The sequence below is a fragment of the Haliaeetus leucocephalus genome, unplaced genomic scaffold (assembly GCF_000737465.1).
Source record: "Haliaeetus leucocephalus isolate CR32 unplaced genomic scaffold, Haliaeetus_leucocephalus-4.0 Scaffold217, whole genome shotgun sequence".
Lineage (NCBI taxonomy): Eukaryota > Metazoa > Chordata > Aves > Accipitriformes > Accipitridae > Haliaeetus > Haliaeetus leucocephalus.
In genome coordinates, this window is record NW_010972653.1 from 5,795,705 (window position 1) to 5,815,775 (window position 20,071).

The following is a 20,071-nucleotide window of genomic DNA, read 5'->3' on the forward strand; positions in this document are numbered from 1 at the left end:
ATGGTGCTTAGCTGCTGGCTGGGGCTAAACCATGACCGTCCTTTTCCACATTCCCTCTACAGTCCTGGAGAAGAGCTCAAAATTTTCCTTGAAAACAACAAAAGTCAGCACGGGGTCCCGAGGGTGCTGCTGGCCACGGATGGGGCAATGCCACAGTCCCCAAGCCCCACAGCACAAATGGATGAGTGGGGACAAGCTGTGCCTCCGCAGAGATCAGGTGGATTTGGGCCCCTCTCTTGCCAACACCATTGCCCCTGCTGAAGGGGAAGCCCACAGGCATGCAGCATCCCCATGGGCCAGGCTGGTGGTCGCTCACAGGCAAAGCTCCACACAGGACTGCCGTGAGGTGCCAGCTCATTTAGGAACAGTCACGTGGCATGGCAAGGCATGATTGAAGCAGCAACAGATTGCTTTTTTTAGCTTGCCATCACTGATTTTATAACTGTCTCCTTTTGTCTCACGCATTATCCTGACCTAGGCTTTGTACACGGCAAGTCTTGACCAGCCTCTTGCCTGCAGCCTGGGCTCTTTTTTAAGCACGCAGAGCAGAAGCAAGTGGGAGAGCAAGGGCTGGTTTGGGGCCCCAACTCCCACAAGATGGGGGACCTAGCACTGCTGCTCCCCTTGGCCAGCACTGGCTGACATGCTCAAAGCAAAAGTACTTCAAGCGAGAAGAGTCACGGAGCAGAGATTGTGGAGACATGACCTGCAGAGCTGACCACCAAGTGATTTTTACTTTATTTACTTCATCAATGTTTGCAAAGCTTATATACTTATTTACTTTAAGAAAAAAAAAAAAACAAACCACAAAACAAACCAAAAAAACAAAACTCAAGCAAACCTTATCATGACAGAATTAAAAGTGGCACCAAACCAAGCGCTGGCAAGAGCCCCAGTGCCGCCAGCACAGCTGCCTGGCAGAGCTGATGCCAATCCCTGCGCTCTTGTCCCGGGGCACCTGTCACCCCACCGAGCAGGGCTGAGCATCGCCCCACAGAGCAGTCCCCATGACAGCAGCCACCCCAGCCAACATGCCTCTCCAGGCAGGGGACCGGGCTGTGCCTGGGCACATGCCGACAGCCGGAGCAGGCAAGTTGATTCAAGCCGGGCTGCCTGGCGGCAGCGGCAGAACTGCGCCCTCTTCGCCCCAAGCCATCGAGCCCTGAAAGGGCGGGTGCAGGCTTGACAGGTTGGCAGGGCCAGCACTGCCCAGCCAGGGCTCCATCCAGCTCCCCTCATCTGCCAGGCATTGAGGAACCCCAGGACGTGATTTCCCTGGTGCTGGGGAACCACAGGACTCGATTCACCTGCCTTTCCCCACATCACTTCACCCCTGCTCCAGATTTCACTCCAACTTACACCATCTTTTCCAGCCTGGTGGTAGCAACCACCCACACGCCATGCTCCATCATCCCTCCCTGCCATCGATCCCTGAGCCCAGGGCTGTCCCCACCTCCAGGCATCAAACCCCCAAGAGGCACAAACACTTTTCCACCGTGTTCCCACTCTCCAGAGCTGCCGCCAGCCTCAGCCACGCACCTTTCCTCTGCCCAGCGCGTGCTTCCCACCCATCAAACTGCAGAGGAGGCGACGGACCCACAGGCCAGCGCCAGGCTCGGGATGCTGCCCAAGACAACCAGCACTGCAGCGGGAGCACGCAAGTTCAACCCCATTGACACTGGTCACCAGCTGGTATTTGCACACGTGTATGCAGCCTGCAGGATGTCCGCGCTGGAGGAATGGCAAAATAAATAATGCTTAAGCCAGCAGGCACGCCGTCTATCTGCAAGCTGTGTGTGCAGGCAAACAGATCGATGGTGTAACGGAGCATTGCCCTGTGCAAACAAGAAACTGCAAGAGGCACCAAAAACCCCGCAACCACCCCAGTGACAGCAGCTACTGAAACTAGCCAAGAAGAAAAGAAAAGCCGAAATATCCCTCCTGCAGTATTGTGAACTATGCAAATGTAGCCAGCACTGGTGGTATGGTAGGGTAGTCCAAGATCAAAGAGCAAAACAAGTTATAAAAGCTCATATTTTTTTCATTAGACCAATTCATCTAGTTGAGGTGTCATCTAAATATTATCTAATATTAAATAATTTAATCTCAATAATAAATCAAATAATCTAAAATACCAAACAAATCAAACAGAGGAGCATGTAAGCTCTATGCTCTTGCAAAGCCTTGAGAAAAATCTCTTGCAATTAACAGACAAAAGATCCATCAAGAAGCTGCAGAATTCAGCTTTCCCATAGGAAAAGAGATCAGATCTTAAAAGCTTAACTAAATGTTTGTGATATTAGAGCCCCGAGCCACACCCCAGGGAAGTAGCACAGATCTCCCTGTAAGGCTGCCTGGCTTGGGAGTTCAAAGCTTCATCTTTGGGAGTTCACCTTTCATCCACTGATGCTCTGCTGCAGATAAGACCTGCTTAAAAACACGCTTTAAATTCACTTGAATAGAAAAGAGCCAACAGGGTGGCAGGAGGCGGTATGAGGACTGGCGCAGGCGCACACAGGCACACACTGCGTAAAGGCTTAGGAAGACGAAGGTATCGCGTGCCCAGAGGAGAGGGGGTAGCAGCCATTTCGCAGCCGGCCTGACAGCAGATCCACCCTCACACCGAGGTTTGCTGGGAGATGGCCACCACGCTGCAAACCGACTGTACGGGGGCTAAACCCTGCTCAAAATTTCAGTGGGCACTGACTCAGGTGGAGATAATACTCAGCATCCCCCAGCACTTTTGCATCACCCAGTGCACCCCAGGACTTGCTGGGTGACATCCTGCAGCATCTTCCTACATCTGAGACACAAACTCTGCAAGCGCAGCCCACATGAGAACTAGAAATAAATAAGTTAACAAATAAAAAGCGTTACTGGCCTTCTTCTAGCCTAGAAATCTTGTGCCACCCACACTGCTCCCCACTGAACCCCGGGCATGCCGACACAAACCCAGCAGTTGGGAAGGTGCTGGCGCAGAAGCTGCCCCACAGCAGCACCCTGCAGCCGCTGCAAGGACTGGGGAGCCAGCTAAAGCAAAAGCTTGTCGAGACATTTTCTGACAGTGAAAAAGAGGTGAACACCTCTCCAGATGCTAGAGCAACAGCAGCATTAAGATTCTTCTGGAGAACTAGCATGGACTATATCTGAGTGTTTTCATCTCAGGAAAGTCAATGCTTGCAGCTTCACCGACGGTCCCCTGCACCTCCTGGGAAGTGCCAGTTATGACCAGCTCCTCCTGGAAAGACACCTGCTGCAATCATGGGCTGGTGATTACACAAAGCACCTTGGACCTGGCAGCCAGGGACGAGCCCACAGCTCCCCCCTCCAGGCACAGGAGACCCCATCCACCCCTGCACGGGGCACAGAAGGCAGCAATGCCCCTGATGCTTTTGTTCAACCTCCAGCAGAGACTGTCAGGCATCACTGACCCACTACACATCTGAGCTTACCAATGGTTGTTTGGTTTTGGTTTACTGCCAAAGGAAAGGGTCCCACGGAAACAAAATGCTACACAGCTTCCCCGCACCAAAAGTGAATGAAGTCAGTTGAAATCAAGCAGGGAATGAGAACGGGACTAAGCATTTCTTATGTGGAATAACAGCAAGGCTGGCATTGGGATTATTTTCTTCTGCAAAGAAGAAAAGAGAAACTAGAAAATGATCACTGGGGTTTTGTTTTATAGATTCCCTGTCAATGGAAAAATAAAGGGGTAAGAGCAGATGCTTTTACTATAGAAAAGACTCATCATTAGAAATGAACATATAAAATTTAATAGCTTGGTTTAAAATACATTTTCAATTAAAAAACAGCAGGCAAACAAAAAAAAAATTGTTTTCATAAAACATACATGACATTGCTGCTACTGTTAAAAGACCCGTGTCCCAGTGTATCTTATAGTGGAAAACAATCATCAGATTTAGTTCACATACTTCATTAAGCAGTAAAAAGAAATAACATTCATGTCAATCTTACCTCTATGGAGACTCTAAATCTACTTCCCTGACCCTAGACTGAGTTTCTGTAATAAAACTTCAATTTTCAATAAAAATGTGTAAATATATATACGTATTCTATATATCAGGTTTTAAAAAAATTCCCTTGCTATAGTAACATTATTCCCGTGACTGATGAAGGGAAGCCCAAGCAGCTGGTTGGTGTTGGCTGGGTATGAGTCCCGTGGCTGCTCTGCAGGCAGTGGATTCCTGTACGGGGTGGTATGTGTCAGCCAAGTCTCTTCAGTGCCGTACTGCACTCTGGCTTCAAGCCCACGGGCTCCATCCACACGCCCACAGTCACGGATGCATCCATGCGGAGTTTGCTCGACCCTGGCCACAGAGCAAAGAGGGGAGCACGCGGCACCCAGAGCATTGGCAATACTCCGTGGGGCCCGTCAATGGAGCAGGAGGAGGGAGGGGGTAATGGAGCAGTCTATGAACCAGCTCAAGATTGGTCCAAACACAAATCCCAAATACTGCATTTCATATAAATCATTAAAAAAATATGGTGGGGAGGGACTTCAAGTGGTCACCTAGTCTCAGCACCAAGGGAAAATCAACGATAGCTGTGAGAGTCCAGAGATACCTTTGCCCAGCCCAGCTCTGAAAACCTCTGATGCCAAACTCCAACACCTCCCTGGGCAACTTGCTCTTCTCACTAGAAAAAGCCACCTCGACACCTAACCTGAATTTCTGCAATTTACGCCCACTACTTCTCATTGTGCTTGCGATGGACCGGGAGAATGCTCCCACGTGTTGGGAGGCTGCTCCCCTCAACCTTCCCTTCTGAAGATGACCCCTCACCAGGCAACTCATCCAGCCCTTCCTCCTCAGAAGCCACAAGCTCTGGCTGAAGGACTGGGCAGGCGGTCTGGTCTCTCGGGGACATCCGATAGGACTGGGCTCTGCTGGAAGGGCACAGAGCTCCAGCAGAGGCCTCGGCAATGCCAAGTAGAGCAAAAGGCAGGTCTCCTATTTCTTGCAGGCCATGCTCCTGTTTATCAACTCAACGTGGCATTTGCCTCCCTCTTCCAAACAGCAGCATGACACAGCTGAACAACGTTCGGTTACAATTTGTTAACCCTTCAGTAGAATCGTTAATCATTAAGTAGAATCATATCCTACTTTTCCAGGCTATTTCTCCAGCCTATCCAGATTGACCTTCACATCCTAGGTGAGGCATGTGCAGCTCTTTCCAGCTTTGTGCTGTCTGAAAATGTTATAAACCTCTCTTTCATTATCCAGATCCCTAGCAAAAGCACTAAGTGACACTGGACCTGGTACTCACACTCATCTGCTCACCCTGTAACACAGGTTCTTGCCCTACAGCCAAGTGCTGCTATTTAAGTGTTCCCCTCTCACTTGCTACTAACCAGAGGGTGCCCTTCCTTCATAAGCACATACACTTGATGAGTAAATACTGTACAATCTACTGCAGAGCAGCATTTTCTGGAGGTGTCTCGCACTCCCAGCTGGGGCTAGGCTCAGGATGCCTGCTACCAGCTGCCCATTTGATCTCTCCACCTCAGCAGCAGGTCAATGCCCAATGATGTACATAACACCAGGAAAGCTTAACCTGCTTGCAGCCCCTAGTCCCCACTAACACTTGGCCTGCTGCGCCGGGTTGCCACCTTCCTCTCTCAAAAGCCTTACTTGTGCACTTCCAAGTCGTTGACATCCTAGGTAGGACCTTGCAAGCTGGCTCCGACCCATGGGTTCATCCAGCCTGAACTGCTGTTAAGGCTCAGCTGGATGCTGCCCGCAAGTACACTATTACAGGAGAAAAATCCACCCTCCAGGAGACCTTCTTCCTGAGCCCCAGAAGTGAGATTTCAAGGAAACTGCATCTGCTCAGCAACTCTTGGGACCCAGCTCTCAGACTCAACCCAAATCTCCTCCCAGGGCAGCCGTACGCAGCCGTTTCAGGGGTCAAACTGGCAGTTCATAGGAGAAGCCAGGACTGCTGTCGCCTGGCTGTGCAGGAGGGTTTAGGAGTGAGCTGGTACCTTTTTTCCTTCCATGCAGGAAGATCCACGTTGAACAAGCAGGTCTCTTGTGCCTTCTATGAAAGTACAAACGTGTGCTCACCTTTGGTGCGTGTTAAGGGTTTGTCTGTTTTTAAATAGCTACATTAAATATCTGTTTTCTCTGTATATGGCATCCTTTTAGATGGGCTTCATTGCATATATTCACGGTATATACAGAACACCGTATTTTATATATATTATATATCACTTGTATGTACACATTTACAAACCTTCAAAAAAATATTGCACTTATATACAATGTAGCTTCATCTGATGAGAGTTCACACAGTTACTAAGGCGACTTCTTCATAAGCAAGGCAGTTTTACGTTCCCCCCCCCAAATGACACCAGTGATTTCAACAAGTCTGCCCTGGTTCAAGAGTAAACATTATAAAGACTTTTCTCCAACCTGCACGCAATTCCTACTACTATCAATTAGTAGTTTTGCAGCTCTACCCAGCAGAAAACAGCCCAATAAAATGGTATTAGCTGATAACGGGCTCAAACATGGATACTGAATAGATAAATAAGATATCATCACTCTAAAAGGCCACCTTCCAGGAGTTTTCCCCTCCCTTTTTTACTAGTGTTTTATACACGCTCTCTAATCGCAGATCTTTGTTCACTCATTTCAAGTGCAAATAAGGTCATGAGCATTGCAATGTTCTTTGGAAAGAACAGTAACACAAATGTATTAAGCAAAACCACTGCTCTGTTCCCCAGAACAAGTCAACACCTGGCTTTCTTCTGGAGAAGGCGATTAGTGTTTTGCCCAACATCCTAAATTATGAGAAAAATGTTCACTTGAGACCTTTAAAATCCACAGAGGATCCATGATCTTAGATCTCAGTGAGAGTGAGCTTGTAAGATCCTCCAACTTCTTCAATCTGCAACTGGAAGGTATCTTCATTAGAATAGTGTTTCACAATGTTATCATCCATGTTGACCAGAATTCTGGAAAAATAAAGTCAGTCAGGGAAATATTACAGTACTAAATGCTAAAGACAGCAAAGGCGCCCTCAAGTCTCAGAAAGTCTGGGCTGCCCAGAGGTAATGCAAGATGCCTGCTTACCTATCATCTCTGACCCATTGCTTCCTATAGCAGATTTAGCTGTTCCTACCCAAACCTGCCATCAAGGCTTGCAAGCTGTGCTTCTAGGACCTGAACGAAAGGGTTAAGTCTTGGCTCCTGGACCAGGGAGGGAGGGAGATCTCAGAACTGGCAGAAATCCTTCTGAAGCTCCAGACGCTGGGGCAACCCTGGGGTTCTGAACTGGTTTGTCTGACAGCCAGTGGTTTAGCTATCATCAATTCAAGCCTCTTCCAGTTGTTCTGGTGGATTAAATTCTGCTATGAAAGCACAAGCCTTGAAACTACATTCCAAAAGTGATGAAAGGATGTATTTTTCCAGCCAGAGGGGCTTTGGGGAAGGGGCTAAGACACCGAAGTGACTTTAGAGAAAAAACCCAAGAAAATTACTGAGAGATTAAAAGGAAAACCAAAAGCAGACATGTTCAGGGACTCGACCATTTATGTTACAAAATAAGAGGACTGTGGAGCGTGGCCTCTGTGGGGAACGGGTACTTCACAAGTAAAGCTCTCTTCAGTTTAGCACATAAAAGGACAAGCAGGTGTAGTAATTGTACCCAAATGTGGACATAGCGAGTACCACTGGAACAATTTAACATGGGTTAAAGGAGGTTCTTTGTCACTGGGAGTCTTTAAACAAACTGAACCCTTCTCCTCTGACACGATCAACTCTGGCTCAAATAGCAATTAACTCAGAGAGGTCCTGTGACTTGTATTTAACCAGGAAGTCAGACTACATATTTCTATAGGACCCTTCCAGTCTTCCGCTCTATGAATGACATTGGAATAGGATTAGTACATTGTGTGCACACACAAACACAAGCATCTGTGAATGGCATTTGCGTATGTGCAGTGCATGGAGGCATTATAAAGCAGATTTCCCTGCAGGCTTGAAAAAAGGAGTTCATATTCTCAGACAGTCACTGCACAGGTACATACTCACCCTTTTTTACATTTTTTGAAGATTTTTCCTATTTTGTCAAAAGGAACATCATACTTGTCAGATATCTAGAACAAAAGAAAGCAAGCATTGGCAAAGCAAGGAGACTGCTGGCATTGTCTTCCACTTACTGTTTTACAGAAAGGAACAAAAAAAGGTCTGCAGATGAAAACAACTGCTCTGCCCTATAAAGGCAATACTAAATCCTGAATATAGCATAAGCCTACAGATGAGAAACCCTCCTCTGCAGTTTGCCAATTTCTGTGCAAAAAAATTGAATCATGCTCTAAACCTGGCCACTGACTTCTCATACAGCAACCCCCTACCCCCACACCAAAAAGCCCATGCATCAAAAAACCACACCACACTTTGGCTCTCATCCTTTCTTGGCTCTCTGTTCCCTTAGCATATCAAAACCCATTTTTAAATTCAGTGTCAAAGGGATCAGGTGAAAACTAGTCATCGCAGTGGCTGGTGCAGGAAGAAAATAGCAACAGAGCAAAGACCTCTGCTGCTAAGGACACGAGCTGATCAGAAACATCCCCCTTGCCTAGCAGGGTGACCTCAGTGTGAAACCACAGCCACTAGCCCTAGTACTTCACCATACAAGCCTTCAGAATGTCACCAGTTCAGTAACCTAAGCCTGGTTTACTTTGGCAAATTGCTCTATCACACTGACAGCAAGTACCAAACCAATATGCCATTTTCAGGGTGCAAAGGCACAGGGAGCTTCCTCCAAGCTACGGTTGTGAGCTCTTGGTTCCTTGCTTTAAGAAGCCAAAAGTGAAACAACAAAGGTGCAGCTTCACTTCAAGACCATGGGATAAGGGAGGACTTCATAGCCTTCAATTGCCCTCCCCATTAGCCCCCACCTCCAGCCTGCCTGCGCTGGCAAAGCTCCACAGCCAGGAGTGAGCTTCAGGTTACAGAACCATCTCTGGGTCCCAAAGCTAACAGCAAGACCTGGCTGTACAGCCCCAAAGCCTCCGTCCTCTGGGCATTGACAAGGCATTAGTCACAGAAGGAGACAGCCAGAAACATCAGTTTTGAGCTTGTGCCAAACATTACACCATTCCTTGGAGTTAAACTCTGTATTTCCTTTGCAGCAGTGCAGCAGCAGGGGCAGTGGAAGGCTATTTTGGAAGTCAAGTACCAGAGAGCAATTTCATGCACGTGTGCACAGATATATAAAATTCTTCAAGCACGCTCAGAAGCCGGGACTTAGAGCTCATCATAAGCAGGTTATAAAGGGGGAGGGGAGGCCCCAAACAAGGCTTTGAAAGGCTGAAATAAACCCAAGCTACTGAACACATGCTGGAAATCACTCCATCTTCTAATTAAAATACCCTTTCTGACATGAGACATCCACAGTGGGAGTCTGTTGACCATTTTTTGACAAAAAAAAAAAAAGAAAAAAGAAAAGTAGGAATGTAGTAGGAAAGGACCTACACAGCTGCTTCTGCAGCTTGGCCAAAGCAGAGCCCGCACAAGAAGTGAGCCTAGAAGGCTCTCTCTCCAGAAGCATCTGTCATTTTGGGACTATGTTGGATATCCAGTCATCAAGCTTGACACACCTGGATTTTCACAAAGGCTGAGAAACACTTTCTTACACCCAAACCCCAGACATGTGAGGCATTTCTTATCCACAAGAACAGGAATATGGGGACACAACCTGTGACTGAGACTCTAGCTCCTCTGACTGTCCAGTGTATACGGACTGGATAGCCAGGGACTACACTCGCTTTTTTCTCAAACTGGAGGAAAGGACTATAAAAGAGCCTTATTACTTACTGCTTCCATTAGGCCTTTCAGAGACGGTGTCTTTAACATCAGTGCATCAAAGACTTCCTCTGACTCTTTTCTGACATACAGCAACACTGAAAAGCAAATCAGAGAGAGGAATTTACTGCGTAATTGCTCCTCAAAAATTATCTGTGTATGACAGTGGCTAAGTACAGAGTAATACACATTGAGGATCTCATGGGGAGATATACATACATTCAATATACATTGAAGACTGCATCACAAACATGCATAGCTAGGTTAGCTCAAAACATACTTTTTGCACACAGAAATAGTGTATGCTCAAATATCTTTATTGTCAAAATACTTTTAAATTTTTCACTATTTGCTATTTTCTCTATTATTTGAAAAGAAAAAAGGTTATATTTGAAACACAGAAAGGTGGAATGCAAAACACACAGCTTTAAGACTCTTGGGTATCTGTATCTCACAGGTCATCTGCCATAAGACGTTGCACAATAAAATGATTTGACAGATGCTACCACAGCAGGTGAAGCCATCCTAGACACCTCCTCGTTTTTAAATAATTTATTTGTACAGTCCTCTGCTCCTTCTATGCTGTCTCATCTCTCTTCCTACCCCTTGCCATGTTTCAGTAATACTCATACCACCCCAGCTGACACACAATGCAGACTTAGTCTCCTTCTAGGAGGGGAACAAAAGAATAAGAAACCCAATTAGGTGAGCATCCCTAGCCTTCTCAAGCTAGCAGAGAGTCACTGTATGTAACGTCAGCCTCATTAAAAACTGCATTAAGGCTGAGGAATAAGCCTGAGAGCAAGAAAGCTTGGACTTCAACAGCTTTACTGTCTTTAATCCATCTTCTAATGACTAGGTATTGCAGCCTGGATTGTTTACAAGGGTTCATCAGCCACAGCTTTGACACACCTGCAACACAGAACAATTACTGACACATCTAATTGAACAAGGTGAACTCAGGACAGCACAGCACCTTGATGATTTCCTCTGCTAAAGGCAGGTTTAAAAAAAGGACTGCAGATTTAAAAATGAAGACAGCAGGCACGCTCTCACTTACAGCACAGGTTGGATGACATACCAGCCAAAGGAGAGAGAACCCCATGGGTCTTGTTTTATGGCATATAGCAACAAGAAAAACCAAGCCTAATTTCCTTTTATAAAATCCATCCTTCCTTACTAGTTTATCCAGACTACAGAAGCACGGCTACATTAAGGTCAGATTTGCTAGACTTAACCTTTGCCTCATCACAAGTTTAATCCTCCTTTTTTAATCCTTTAAGCTTTGTCGTGGTCCTTCCACACATGACTCTCATCAGGCAGGTAGTCCTCTACACCATCTCCAAAGGGACCTCTCATCTCCTTCCACAACAACATCCAATCCCACATCAAATTGCAAAGGTCGACAACAGGTTAAAAATAAGCAGAATATTCTCTCAGTTTGGCTCTCAGCAGTGAACAGCCCATTTTCTGGCACCATAAAAGATGCAACAGTTTTATACCCAGAACCAGTTCTTGGCATTCATTGTTTAAAGTCCTAGAGAAGATGTCCAAAGTATTTTGTAGTGGATTATGTGATGAATTCTCTCCACCAATCCACCAAGGAGACTGGTAAACTGCTCACCTCCTCTGAGTCTCTTTCCTTACAGGTTCAGAGCCAATTAGTGTCCGAGTTGGCAGAAAACCCCAGAAATCCTGACACTCTAAAAGATTTGCAGAGCTGAACTACATCCTGATATACAAACTCTTTCTATTACTACTCAAAGCCAGAAAAATGAGGCTAAAGTATACTCCAAAATAAATTAAAACAATTCTTTAACCTCAGATGCATCTCTCTATTATGACGGACAAATACTCCAATAATTTAGTCTCTGAAAGAAGAAAAGAATACCTCTTTTTGGCTCTTCTATTCTGGCCATCTTATTTGGAGTAGCAATAAAGTCCTCTTCACCAATATAGGCTCCTCTCTTCAGGTTGGAGCTGTCATTGACAAGGCAAAAAGTTAGCAACAGTACAATTACAGGGACTTACCCCTCTGTCTGAAGGCAAGACTTCAGTAGGCTGAAGTAGCACAGCTCTTACCTTTCACCCTCCAGTTCTTCTGAAGCAACAGGAAGGACCTTTTAAAACAAAGGGGAGATTTTCTTGACATACACACCGAAAAACACACGCTCAATTAGCTAGCTAGTGAGAACCTTATGTGGCACTCAGTCCTCGGAAAACTCTACAGAGGGCTCTGAGCGCTACAAAACAAAGTTGCATAAGGACAGACCCATTAGCTGATATGGTCTTGCTAAGCAACGCTCTCCCCATCCCTCCCAGTGCTATCTGTTAATAGCAACTTAGCAATAGCTTTGTTTGCATTAAAGAGTCACTGGCATGGAACAACAATCCTGCTGCATCCGGCATGAGCAGAGGTCGAACAGCATCAAGTTAAAGCAGAGGGAACCCCTGAGCTCATGGCCAGAGCTGCAAGGGACAGGCAGATAGCTCACCCCTCCAACTCACTCATAAGCACATCAGCACAAGACAGGGGAAAGTAAGGCTGTCAAGTGGGGAGCCAGCCACGGCTATGTTATTAGAAGCAAGATGCTTTGGTCCAAGCAATAAACATTGGCCTTCATTTTAATATACAAATAATATTTGCGCTTAGGGTTGTGAAAATTTTATCCAGAACTGGAATTAATTTCCTCTTATTATCTTTTAACCCTGTATCAAACGACACTTTGGCTCAATCTTCCAAAAGCCAGTAAGCATCACCTTTACCTCTTTTCATAAAGAGAAATCAAAGGATCTCAAATGAGAGAGACAGGAACACACAAGAGCTAACCAGCTTTCTATCTGGACTGGCGTAGAGTCTTCTCACAGAGCTCAGCACTAGAGCCTTCATAGGAAAACATGCGGAAAAGTCAGCGTTACAGATACAAGTTTATTCTTCATCCCTGTTAAGAGTGTAGGCAATGCTCTTAAAAAGTAAGGTTTAGATTCTGTTAGAGCATGGCAGAATTCCCAGCACAGGAAAGTTCCAAGATTTTGAAACTTGGTTGCACTCTAATTTTTTCCCTTCCTGTCAGCTGGGACTTTCCAGGAACGCTGAGGCAGGGCACTCTGGCAGCGGATCACAGAGCTGACACACTTGCCAGTGCCATAGAACGGCTCTTCACCCTGCAGCAGCAGGCTGGAGGAGCCTGAGGTCCACAGCAGCACAGCAGGAAACCAATGGATTTTACAAGAGAAAAACAGCCTGCAGTTCATTCAATGAACTCTTGGCTGGAGGCACTTCCAAAACATCATTTCAGGTTCACGCAAACGGGAGTTCATAGGCAAATAATTTATTCATAGAACATCCCCAGTTAGCTCCAGCTGACACGACTAGGAGCAATGTTTTCTTGCTCATGTGAGACTCAGCCTGTATTTGTTTACAGCCTCAGTGCAGATAGTCTGGCATTTCATGTGTATATACATACACACAGCATCCTAGGCTTTTTGCAAATACACCCCATAGCCCTCCTCATCCCCACACCCACGAGCTTTACTTACGTGAGCACCACGCTGAAGATTTGCAAAGTGAACATCAGGAATGAAAAGGACTGGCTGAGTGTCTAGATCCATGAAGGGCTTGAAGATGGTGATGTCCGTACGTTTGTGTGAGGGAAGCATTGGCACTTTGACATCAGAAACTGCAGAGACCAAAGATTGGAATAGAGGATAGTGAAGACACGGATGAGGCTGTGGCTTTCCTACATCACTGAAGAGGCACATATGCTGCTGAACAAGGGTACTCTGTAGTCAGGGCCAAACAGAGAAGCTCCTGTGGTAGAAGAGTTTGAGGCTGGGTCGTCTACCTCTCAGATGAGGGCCTGGACCCTGAGGAACACCTCATTTCACAGAGGAGTAGGAGTTTGCTCCATCTCTCCAAGTGAGCTGCTTGACTTTGTTCATATAATAAACTGGGCTGGAGAATGGCCAGGCCACTCACCCCAGCAGAGAAACACAGGTCTTCCACATATCAAGCAAACCATCCAAACAGAGGGCAAATGCTAGTCTGAGTCCCCTCTTCTCCCTATCCATTCCCTGAAAAGGTTGCTGATTTCCCATATCAGAAAGGCAGAAAGAAGACAGAGACAACCTGCCACCAACACAGTTCCAGTTGGGAACCTCCCCAACAGAAAACACCACAGGAGCACTATCACACTACAGAGGTGGTAAAAATACTGTTTCTTGCAAGATGCTCCATTTAGAGATACATTTCTATTGCCACACTTTTGAATTTTATATTTTTGTTCATCTCATTGTTCATCCTGGTCACCTCAAGCTGCCAGACCCCAGTTCATCCCCCACTGAGATCAGCACCATCTCCCACAGAGCACTTGGGTTCTCATGACACACCAGCTGATGTGACACAAGCGACCAAGTGGACAGACTTCACCCACAAAGACCCGTTTGGGAGAGAGTGAGGCAAGAGGTGCCTTAAACTGCACTTCAGACACGTTCATGTCAAACTGACTCCAGCGGAAGACTTCCACTCATTTTACCAAGTGGAAACATTTTGATTTTGGGTCAAACCAGCTGCAAGCAGAACACTTCTCATTTTCCCCAGGGGAAAATACACTTTTTTTCCCCCTTGCAAAACTGATTTTTTTAAAGATTGCTCAATCCCTGCAAAAAATAACTTTGTCCAGAAGTCACAAACTATTTCTGCTGTTGATGAGTCCACGTGCATGTGTCATTTGTAATTCTGGAGGTGGGTATAACAGCTTATGGCTTAGAGCAATCAAAAACTTCCCACACAAGAACTAAACAGCAATCGATTGTACTTTCCAGGAAAATAAAGGTCACATCAGGCTAAGACCAAGCCTAGGAAATTCACACTGGAAAGCAGCTTTTGTAAAATCATAAGATCCTGGCAATCTGTACTGAAACTGCACTTTCCAGCCATTACACAAAGGGCTGCAAGCAGTAATCTTTTGGGAGCCATTGGGGCTACGACATTTGTGAAATGCTAACAGTGTGCTAAACCTGCCTTTCACCATGTACTTTGGGAAAAACACCAAAAACCCAGCCCTTTCTGCAACTGCCCTTGAGCAAATGGGTTCCCTCACAGCATAATCTTCTTCTGAAGCTGCTCCAGCAGCCTGTACCTGCTGCATCAGGAAAATCCTGCCCAGCAAGCCGTGAGGTGCATGCTTGTGGAACCAGTTGGACTGTTAATAGCCCAGCTCCCACAAGCACACCGAGCAGAGCCAGGAAGAGCACACATCGACCCCGTGCAAAGGAAGAACAGGGAGATACATGTTCCTCTAAGCAGCTCTGTTTGTGAATAACTAGTCATCCAAACACAGGATCTGTTGCAGTCATCTGCAGCAGTTAAAGGAAAGATGCTCAGCCAGAAGAAGCTCCACAGCTTTTACATACCACGAGTGCCGAGGCCTTCGTATGCTTCACAACTTCTACTGAAATTATTTGCTAAGGACCACTTTGCTCTAGAAGAGTGAACGTAAGGCTGGGAGGCTGGAGGCTCAGTCCCAAGGCTGCCACCACCTTGCTGCACAGTTATAAATGCATTTTTAATGTAAGTTAAAGCCTACATTTAGGATCAAGGGGGAAACACTTCAAACAGGTCCAGTACTTGCTGCTACACAGAGCTGCAGGGGCTCCAGCAGTGCCCCAAAATCACATACTCACACTGTCATTTCAACTGCTAAAGACCATACCCAATTGAAAACATAGCAGGACCCTGTTTTGGACAGTAAGAACTAGGTAGATGTGAAGTCCTAAGCGGCTCAGCACATTGCAAAACACAATTAATGGCTTCATAAGCAACTGCTTAAAACAAATACTATTCCATAAGGGATAAAAATTGACTTAGGAAAGTTCTACTGCACAAGTTATTTGTAACCAAAATGAGATCTAATATTTAAAATACCGATGGAATATTCTACTTACAGGCATTCAACTGAGAGCTGGGGTCAGTGCACTTGCCTTTTCTTTTGCTTTGCTTTCGTTCTTCATCCCTGATCTTCCTCTCTGCTCCCTGCCAGACAAGAGATTAAGGGGAAGGGGGAGAAAGAGAGAGAGAAGGTATTTTTAGTTTTGGGGGTTGTTTTTCAGCTGCAGAGGCAGGAACACCGATTCTTCCAGAGCTGTTTGTGGAGGTCAGCTCCACAGTACCCGACCTGCAGATTTGCCAGAGTGCGCCAACTTTGAGATCTGCCCAGTGTTCGCTTTCAAGTCCTGTCATCGAATGAAATCCAACAACCACATCCAAGATGCAAACACTTGCTTTTCTTTCAAGTCAGATGGGGATATGATGACAAAAGATACCCACAGCTATAACAACTGTATGAAGTGTGAGATAAAATATATCTGAAGTGTTTAAAGCAGTAAAAACTTGCAAGTTCCCTCCGTTTAAGAGTTCACTAGATCATCATTAAATCCTTATCTATAAAAATCAAGCCACACTTGGATCACCAAGTGCAAGATACTTTGCAGCATGTTGCACATGGAGCTGGCAGCAGTTATACCAGCCTTCAATGATCTCAAGCTGAAGACATGCATAATTGTAAAGTAGGCGTTACTTCTCTTTTTATCATGGCCAGGCTATGGGGGAATCCACAGATACCTAACCAGGTTCTTGCCACAGTTCCTGGCCCTCCAAACCAAGCAGCATTGGGGAGAGAACTATATTTTCTGCAAGGTGCAGGCAGCTATGATGGAGAGAAAGAAGGAAGAAGGTTTGTACTGGAATCATGTTCATTCCTCCAGCTCTGCCTAGACCTCCCACGTGACTGTGGGTTAAGGCAGGAATGTCACATTGCCAGTTGCATAATGTGGTAAGCCCACAGCAGATCCCCAACACTCAATCCCGGTGCTACCACCAGATCACTGCCCCAACTGGTATACACAAGTTCTACCCGTCTCCCAACACCTTCATGCAAAGCAGGGTAAGAGGTAACAGTTATCTGGCCACAGGAAGCCATTATTTCTCACTCCCACCCCTGCAAAGCTGCCAAAACACACCCACATCCTTGCACAGTGCTAGAGGAAGACAGGATTAGTTATGGCAAACGATTTCAAAAAGCATGTGGCGATGGGGTGGGAAATGGTGCCTAACCCACAGCATAGAAAAAGCGGAACGGCACTCCCAACCTCAGAGTAAATCAATACCCTATAGGCGACAGGATGCCTATGCCTGCTAGGTAGCAGTGGGCATATCTGCACTAGCAATAAAAAGGAAAGCTAGCCTAGCTATTTGATGTGCATTAACATATATCACCTTTTCTCCCACCTAACAGCAGTGACACAAGCAGCTTCAGGCAGCTGCTGTCAAAAAGAGAAGAAATTACTAATAAAGACACAGCCATTGCCAGCTTTGGTTGACCCTGTAAAGCTGATACAGCCCACTACAGTGAAAACATCCCACCTAAACCTCAGCACAGCTAGACCTGCATTCCTCTGTGACTTCTCTTACCAGAATAGTCACAACATTTCAGCTTGACAGCAGAAAGATCAGATTTGGCTCCAGCCCTGTCTTCTACCTTTCACATGGAAATAATAAAAGTTCTGCTACTCAAACACTGTGCTACAGAGAACAGTACCTGCTTCTTCATGGAGAAAGTGCCAATCCATTCAAGAGCACACATTTTGAGAAAACCTCTGCTCTCCCATACCTACAGAGTTCTGCTTGAAAGTCAACTTGTTCCAGGCTACAGGGGCCCAGGTAAAAACATCTCAAATCCCACAAAAAAAAAAAAAAAAAAAAAAAAAAAAGCAAGCCATGTCTTGATAACAGGCTTTTCTGCCTTGCCAGTGGAGCTCAGCGACAGCCAGGACCAGATACTTTTGAAGAAAAAACACTGGGAATCCTGTATTCTGCAATTATGAAATAAATAAGTTTGTACCAAAGAGGTTTTCCAAACTTCATCCCTGAGAACGGCCTACAGTCTGAAAAGCAGGATTTCACACTCTTGTCTCTGTGTTAAAGGCTGCAGGGTTGGGGTTTTTTTGTTGTTCTTTCCCTCAAAGTCTCCAGTTGTGTAACGGATTCTTGGGCTGAGAAAGGGAAGCAGCATTTTGGGAAGAGCTGTCATCCCTCCCTCCCACAGAGAGGTGTGATGTATTTGATAAGCAACAGAGATGCAGGGAGAGGATGCAACATCGAGTCATGACACACTGGGATCTGGACACTTCATGATGCCACGGGACTCCCTGCTTCCGTGTGCAGGCTGCATCAGTTGGATGTGCTCCAAAGACGGAGGGCTGCTCCTCGTCCCCTCTGTGCACACCCTCTCATGCTGGATGCAGCTCTGGCACACAGCCCACAAGCAATTCAAGGTCTTCCTCTACCCTGTGGCCCCAGCAGCTGAGCTGCCAGGGGATACTGGTGGACAAAAAATTGGACACGAGCTAGCAGTGTGCCCTTGCAGCCCAGAAAGCCAATCGCATTCTGGGCTGCATCAAAAGAAGCATGGCCAGCAGGTCAAGGGAGGTGATTCTCCCCCTCTACTCCAGTCTCACGAGACCCCACCTGGAGTACTGCATTCAGCTCTGGGGCCTCCAACATAAGAAGAACATGGACCTGTTGGAGCAGGTCCAGAGGAGGGCACAAAAATGATCAGAGGATGGAACACCTCTCCTATGAGGACACACTGAGAATTGGGGTTGTTCAGCCTGGAGAAGAGAAGCCTCTGGGGAGACCATATTGCATCCTTTCAGTACTTAAAGGGGACTTACAAGAAAGATTGAGAGGGACTTTTTACCAGCACCTGTAGTGACAGGACAAGGGGCAACTATTTTAAACTGAAACAAGGTAGGTTTAGGCTGGACATAAGGCAGAAAATTTTTTATGAGGAGGGTGGCAAGACATGGGAACAGGTTGCCCAGAGAAGTTGTGGATGCCCCATCCCTGGAAGTGTTCAAGGCCAGGTTAGATGGGGCTTTGAGCAACCTGGTCCAGCGGAAGGTGTCCCTGCCCATGGCAGAGGGGGTTGGAACTAGATGATCTTTAAAGGTCCCTTCCCACCCAAACCATCCTTTGATCATGCAACAGAAGTAACAGTCTCGGTGTTGCTGCCCATCCACATCAATGCTGCCTCCAGCCACCTTGCACCACCTCTCTCCTTCCAGCAGCATCTAGCCCACTTGCTCCTACCACCCCATAAAAACCTTCCCACAGCAGTGCCCATCACTACAAGAATAACAGCAGGTCCCAGAGGACAACACTAGCTATAGCCTGTGAAGTCTTGTAGTTAGTCTTCCCCATGTGGATGCTTAGCTGAGGCACCATTTACAGAAGAGAAGGTCTTCTTCCTCTGGGACAGGTCACCCTCATCCCCACACAACCCAAATATTGCTGGGCCAAGCCTGAATGAAGCTTGTGCTGTAACATGCCACAGGATTACACCATTAAGCCCATTCTGCTTTACCAAGGTCTTGAAACCGCATAGTATTAGATGAAATCCAAACATCCTGTGCACCTGTGAACTCCCTTTTCCACAGAGAGAGCACGAAGGGGAAGACAGAAACACATGAAGAAACTTGGTCTCAGAGGCAGCAGCCAAAAACTAGAAACAAGTATCAGCAGCTTTCCCTTCCACCCCAAGCATGGGAACCCTCCTCTTTCACTCCTTTCCCGCGCAAAGGCCACCACACATTAACTAAACTATTTGACCTTCCGTAGGATATCTATCGATTTGTACCCACAAAAGAGACAGCAGAGGACTGCCATGCCAGTGTCTGGGTTCAAAGACAGTTCAGGTGTGCAATGCAAGCACAGCCTTAACAGACAAAGGAATGGAGGGGACCTATGCAGAGTTGTCCCTGTTAGGTGGCCACAGCATCAGACCTCCACAGTATAGACTTGGCCCTCCACAGAGAAAACATGGATAACAGCACTTCTACAGGTAAGAGGGGCCACATGAGGACAAACACATTAAGTACTGCAATATGTATGGATACTATAGTAACAATGGTCCTGTAAACATTAAAGACCAGCTGACTGATTACCTAAGATTCAAAGCAGGGCAGAAAATGGGTGCTCCTTCTGAAATGCCAATGCTCTTACAGAAGCCTGGAGAAGGTGGCCAGCGTTGGGGTCTACGAGTGAGTACCTGCAGCTGTAAGGACACAAGTCTGCTCACAGGAGCACTTGCCCAGTGCCTCAAACAAGTGTTTGAAGACACAGTCTGATTCAATGTGGTGACAAACAGTATTCAGCTTGTCAGCCTCTGTCCCCAGCT

The 20,071-nt window shown here is 46.4% G+C and overlaps 1 protein-coding gene across 1 annotated transcript in view; it reads right to left on the reverse strand.

The window, feature by feature from the left end:
• Positions 1-6,864: 6,864 nt before the first annotated feature.
• GRHL1 (grainyhead-like 1 (Drosophila)) overlaps positions 6,865-20,071 on the reverse strand; it is a 36,837-nt gene continuing 23,630 nt past the window's right edge. The window contains exons 9-15 of the mRNA XM_010566683.1: positions 15,816-15,867; positions 13,374-13,513; positions 11,916-11,953; positions 11,725-11,813; positions 9,846-9,931; positions 8,058-8,122; positions 6,865-6,979 (exon numbers count right to left, since the gene is read on the reverse strand). Of these exons, the coding sequence (XP_010564985.1) occupies positions 6,865-6,979; positions 8,058-8,122; positions 9,846-9,931; positions 11,725-11,813; positions 11,916-11,953; positions 13,374-13,513; positions 15,816-15,867 (585 nt within the window). The remainder of the gene's footprint in view (positions 6,980-8,057; positions 8,123-9,845; positions 9,932-11,724; positions 11,814-11,915; positions 11,954-13,373; positions 13,514-15,815; positions 15,868-20,071) is intronic.